Genomic DNA, 6,000 nt, shown 5'->3' with positions numbered 1-6,000 from the left:
GAACTACAGACATACACCACCTAGTGGTAGATCACTGTCATGACATACACCACCTAGTGGTAGATCAGTGTCATGACATGAACTACAGACATACACCTCCTAGTGGTAGATCACTGTCATGACATACACCACCTAGTGGTAGATCACTGTTATGACATACACCACCTAGTGGTAGATCACTGTCATGACATGGTGTAATGGTAGTGTTTGTCATAGTTTATATCGTCAGGCTACGGGTCAGATGTTTTCGGTGCGGACTGTGCAGGTTGTGTGTCTACAGAAGTGTGTGTGTGTGTGTGTGTGTGTGTGTCTGCGTGCTTGTGTGTGTACGGAGGTGTGTGTGTGACGTTTGTGTCTCTGTCCTCCAGGTTGTAGTTCTGGGTTCTTTGGTACCGACTGCTCGGAGGTGTGTCGGTGTCAGAACGGAGCGGACTGTGACCACATCACTGGTCAGTGCTCCTGTCGGACCGGATTCATCGGACACAGCTGTGAACTCAGTGAGTCCATCCCAACCATAACTGTGTGTGTGTGTATGTGTGTATATATTGTTTCCTAACTCTTCCTGTTCCTCTCAGAGTGTCGTCCCGGTACGTTTGGCTATGGCTGTCAGCAGCTGTGTGTGTGTGTGTGTGTGTGTGTGTGTGTATTGTCTCCTAACTCTTCCTGTTCCTCTCAGAGTGTCATCCCGGTACGTTTGGCTATGGCTGTCAGCAGCTGTGTGTGTGTGTGTGTGTGTGTGTGTGTGTGTGTGTATTGTCTCCTAACTCTTCCTGTTCCTCTCAGAGTGTCATCCCGGTACGTTTGGCTACGGCTGTCAGCAGCTGTGTGTGTGTATGAACAACGCCACCTGTGACTATGTGACTGGAACCTGCTACTGCAGCATCGGATACAAAGGCATCCGCTGTGACCAGGGTAGGTGTGTGTGTGTGTGTGTGTGTCTGTTTATGTGTGTGTGTGTGTGTGTCTGTTTATGTGTGTGTGTGTGTGTGTGTGTGTGATTGCTGACCGATGTGCAAGGTGGACAGAGTTTACACTTTTGGGACTATTCTAATTGTTCCATTATATTGGGCAAGCTATGCCCTGCACACCTCATGTTCTGAGAATTTGTTTATCACAGAATGTATTTGATCCAGGTCTGGTGTTTACTACAGTATTTGATCCAGGTCTGGTGTTTATTACAGTATTTGATCCAGGTCTGGTGTTTATTACAGTATGTGATCCAGGTCTGGTGTTTATTACAGTATTTGATCCAGGTCTGGTGTTTATTACAGTATTTGATCCAGGTCTGGTGTTTATTACAGTATTTGATCCAGGTCTGGTGTTTATTACAGTATGTGATCCAGGTCTGGTGTTTATTACAGTATTTGATCCAGGTCTGGTGTTTATTACAGTATTTGATCCAGGTCTGGTGTTTATTACAGTATGTGATCCAGGTCTGGTGTTTACTACAGTATTTGATCCAGGTCTGGTGTTTATTACAGTATGTGATCCAGGTCTGGTGTTTATTACAGTATTTGATCCAGGTCTGGTGTTTATTACAGTATGTGATCCAGGTCTGGTGTTTATTACAGTATGTGATCCAGGTCTGGTGTTTATTACAGTATGTGATCCAGGTCTGGTGTTTATTACAGTATCTGATCCAGGTCTGGTGTTTATTACAGTATGTGATCCAGGTCTGGTGTTTACTACAGTATTTGATCCAGGTCTGGTGTTTATTACAGTATTTGATCCAGGTCTGGTGTTTATTACAGTATTTGATCCAGGTCTGGTGTTTATTACAGTATTTGATCCAGGTCTGGTGTTTATTACAGTATTTGATCCAGGTCTGGTGTTTATTACAGTATGTGATCCAGGTCTGGTGTTTATTACAGTATTTGATCCAGGTCTGGTGTTTATTACAGTATTTGATCCAGGTCTGGTGTTTATTACAGTATGTGATCCAGGTCTGGTGTTTACTACAGTATTTGATCCAGGTCTGGTGTTTATTACAGTATGTGATCCAGGTCTGGTGTTTATTACAGTATGTGATCCAGGTCTGGTGTTTATTACAGTATTTGATCCAGGTCTGGTGTTTATTACAGTATTTGATCCAGGTCTGGTGTTTATTACAGTATGTGATCCAGGTCTGGTGTTTATTACAGTATGTGATCCAGGTCTGGTGTTTATTACAGTATTTGATCCAGGTCTGGTGTTTACTACAGTATTTGATCCAGGTCTGGTGTTTATTACAGTATGTGATCCAGGTCTGGTGTTTATTACAGTATTTGATCCATGTCTGGTGTTTATTACAGTATGTGATCCAGGTCTGGTGTTTATTACAGTATTTGATCCAGGTCTGGTGTTTATTACAGTATTTGATCCAGGTCTGGTGTTTATTACAGTATGTGATCCAGGTCTGGTGTTTATTACAGTATTTGATCCAGGTCTGGTGTTTATTACAGTATTTGATCCAGGTCTGGTGTTTATTACAGTATTTGATCCAGGTCTGGTGTTTACTACAGTATTTGATCCATGTCTGGTGTTTACTACAGTATTTGATCCAGGTCTGGTGTTTATTACAGTATGTGATCCAGGTCTGGTGTTTACTACAGTATTTGATCCAGGTCTGGTGTTTATTACAGTATTTGATCCAGGTCTGGTGTTTATTACAGTATTTGATCCAGGTCTGGTGTTTATTACAGTATGTGATCCAGGTCTGGTGTTTATTACAGTATTTGATCCAGGTCTGGTGTTTATTACAGTATTTGATCCAGGTCTGGTGTTTATTACAGTATGTGATCCAGGTCTGGTGTTTATTACAGTATGTGATCCAGGTCTGGTGTTTATTACAGTATGTGATCCAGGTCTGGTGTTTATTACAGTATTTGATCCAGGTCTGGTGTTTATTACAGTATGTGATCCAGGTCTGGTGTTTATTACAGTATGTGATCCAGGTCTGGTGTTTATTACAGTATTTGATCCAGGTCTGGTGTTTATTACAGTATGTGATCCAGGTCTGGTGTTTACTACAGTATGTGATCCAGGTCTGGTGTTTACTACAGTATGTGATCCAGGTCTGGTGTTTATTACAGTATTTGATCCAGGTCTGGTGTTTATTACAGTATTTGATCCAGGTCTGGTGTTTATTACAGTATTTGATCCATGTCTGGTGTTTATTACAGTATTTGATCCAGGTCTGGTGTTTATTACAGTATTTGATCCATGTCTGGTGTTTATTACAGTATTTGATCCAGGTCTGGTGTTTATTACAGTATTTGATCCAGGTCTGGTGTTTATTACAGTATCTGATCCAGGTCTGGTGTTTATTACAGTATTTGATCCAGGTCTGGTGTTTATTACAGTATTCGATCCAGGTCTGGTGTTTCTGTGTGTATTAATGGTGATCTGTGTTAGTGTTTGTATAAATATGCTCCCCCCTCTCTATTCCAGCTGCCCTGATGATGGAGGAGCTGAATCCTTACACTAAGATCAGCCCGGCCTTGGCATCAGAGCACCAGTCAGCTGGCGCTGTCATGGGCATCATCTTCCTCCTCCTCTTCATCATGACCGTGTTGGGGGTGGTGGTGTGGTGGCGGCATCACCAGAGAGAGAAAGGAGGGCAGCACATGCCCAGTGTGTCCTACAGCCCTGCCCTGAGGATCAGCAGTCAGGGTTACTCCCTCTCTGGTGAGACGCTCCAGACTCTACCACTTAGTCATGTTAACTAAGTCAGCCAGGGTTACTCCCTCTCTGGTGAGACGCTCCAGACTCTACCACTTAGTCATGTTAACTAAGTCAGTCAGGGTTACTCCCTCTCTGGTGAGACGCTCCAGACTCTACCACTTAGTCATGTTAACTAAGTCAGCCAGGGTTACTCCCTCTCTGGTGAGACGCTCCAGACTCTACCACTTAGTCATGTTAACTAAGTCAGCCAGGGTTACTCCATCTCTGGTGAGACGCTCCAGACTCTACCACTTAGTCATGTTAACTAAGTCAGCCAGGGTTACTCCATCTCTGGTGAGACGCTCCAGACTCTACCACTTAGTCATGTTCTGGTGAGACGCTCCAGACTCTACCACTTAGTCATGTTAACTAAGTCAGCCAGGGTTACTCCCTCTCTGGTGAGACGCTCCAGACTCTACCACTTAGTCATGTTAACTAAGTCAGCCAGGGTTACTCCCTCTCTGGTGAGACGCTCCAGACTCTACCACTTAGTCATGTTTACTAAGTCAGCCAGGGTTACTCCCTCTCTGGTGAGACGCTCCAGACTCTACCACTTAGTCATGTTAAGTCAGTGTGGTCTCTCTCCACATGACTGTCTCTTTACAGTGTGGTCTCTCTCCACAGGACTGTCTCTTTACAGTGTGGTCTCTCTCCACAGGACTGTCTCTTTACAGTGCTGACTCTCTCCACAGGACTGTCTCTTTACAGTGTGGACTCTCTCCACAGGACTGTCTCTTTACAGTGTGGTCTCTCTCCACAGGACTGTCTCTTTACAGTGTGGACTCTCTCCACAGGACTGTCTCTTTACAGTGTGGACTCTCTCCACAGGACTGTCTCTTTACAGTGCTGACTCTCTCCACAGGACTGTCTCTTTACAGTGTGGACTCTCTCCACATGACTGTCTCTTTACAGTGTGGACTCTCTCCACAGGACTGTCTCTTTACAGTGTGGACTCTCTCCACAGGACTGTCTCTTTACAGTGTGGACTCTCTCCACGGGACTGTCTCTTTACAGTGTGGACTCTCTCTGCGGGACTGTCTCTTTACAGTGTGGACTCTCTCCACGGGACTGTCTCTTTACAGTGTGGACTCTCTCTACAGGACTGTCTCTTTACAGTGTGGACTCTCTCCACAGGACTGTCTCTTTACAGTGTGGACTCTCTCCACAGGACTGTCTCTTTACAGTGTGGACTCTCTCCACAGGACTGTCTCTTTACAGTGTGGTCCCTCTCCACAGGACTGTCTCTTTACAGTGTGGACTCTCTCCACAGGATTGTCTCTTTACAGTGTGGTCCATCTCCACAGGACTGTCTCTTTACAGTGTGGACTCTCTCCACAGGACTGTCTCTTTACAGTGTGGACTCTCTCCACAGGACTGTCTCTTTACAGTGTGGACTCTCTCCACAGGACTGTCTCTTTACAGTGTGGACTCTCTCCACAGGACTGTCTCTTTACAGTGTGGTCCCTCTCCACAGGACTGTCTCTTTACAGTGTGGACTCTCTCCACAGGATTGTCTCTTTACAGTGTGGTCCATCTCCACAGGACTGTCTCTTTACAGTGTGGACTCTCTCCACAGGACTGTCTCTTTACAGTGTGGACTCTCTCTACAGGACTGTCTTCACAGTGTGGTCCCTCTCCACAGCCCTCGGGGGTGATCTGACTGAAATTGGGGGATGATCTGACTGAAATTGGAGGTGATCTAACTCAATTCAGGGGTGATCTGACTGAACTCTCTTTCCAGCTAGATCCTCCTCTCTCTTGCTGTTTGTGTTCTCAGCAAACTCAGCATTCTGATGAAACCTCTGTTTTTAACAGCCTTGTATTGAAAATGTCCCGATGGAGCTGTGTGTTTTTGCGTTTGCTTGCGTGCTCGCCCATGTGACTGTGTGTGTGTGTGTGAGTGTGTAGAGTCCTATGCTACAAGCTGATGTTTCCGTGGTGAGCAGGGCATCAGTGTACAGGCTTTGTTCTCCTCTCTAGACTCCTCTCCTACCAACAGCAACGTCAGTCATTGTTTCACTAACCCCTCCTACCACACTCTGGGAGCATGTACCTACGCTGGCCACTACGCCAAGCCTGACAAGAAGACCAGAAGGGCCAAGGTGGGTGGCAACGAACCTTAATAACTTTATTTATGCTAAGAGTACATACTGTCAACTGCCAAAATAAAGAAAACAAAAAACATACAAATTAATAGTTTTTTAATAAAATAATAATAATAATAAATAATTTTCATAAAAATGTCTTAATAGTTTTCACAACGAGCAGACAGAACAGCTTCAATGCACCTCGTCATAG

The 6,000-nt window shown here is 44.7% G+C and overlaps 1 protein-coding gene across 1 annotated transcript in view; it reads left to right on the top strand.

The window, feature by feature from the left end:
* Positions 1-6,000, top strand: part of LOC116360610 (multiple epidermal growth factor-like domains protein 11) — a 45,380-nt gene that overhangs the window by 27,634 nt on the left and 11,746 nt on the right. Inside the window, exons 5-7 of the mRNA XM_031815555.1 lie at positions 369-497; positions 784-912; positions 3,430-3,666. Coding sequence (XP_031671415.1) covers positions 369-497; positions 784-912; positions 3,430-3,666 — 495 coding nt within the window. The remainder of the gene's footprint in view (positions 1-368; positions 498-783; positions 913-3,429; positions 3,667-6,000) is intronic.

Source organism: Oncorhynchus kisutch, unplaced genomic scaffold, assembly GCF_002021735.2.
Source record: "Oncorhynchus kisutch isolate 150728-3 unplaced genomic scaffold, Okis_V2 Okis09a-Okis19a_hom, whole genome shotgun sequence".
Lineage (NCBI taxonomy): Eukaryota > Metazoa > Chordata > Actinopteri > Salmoniformes > Salmonidae > Oncorhynchus > Oncorhynchus kisutch.
The sequence above is the reverse complement of the archived record's forward strand: the minus strand, read 5'-3'. Positions and strand labels throughout refer to the sequence as shown.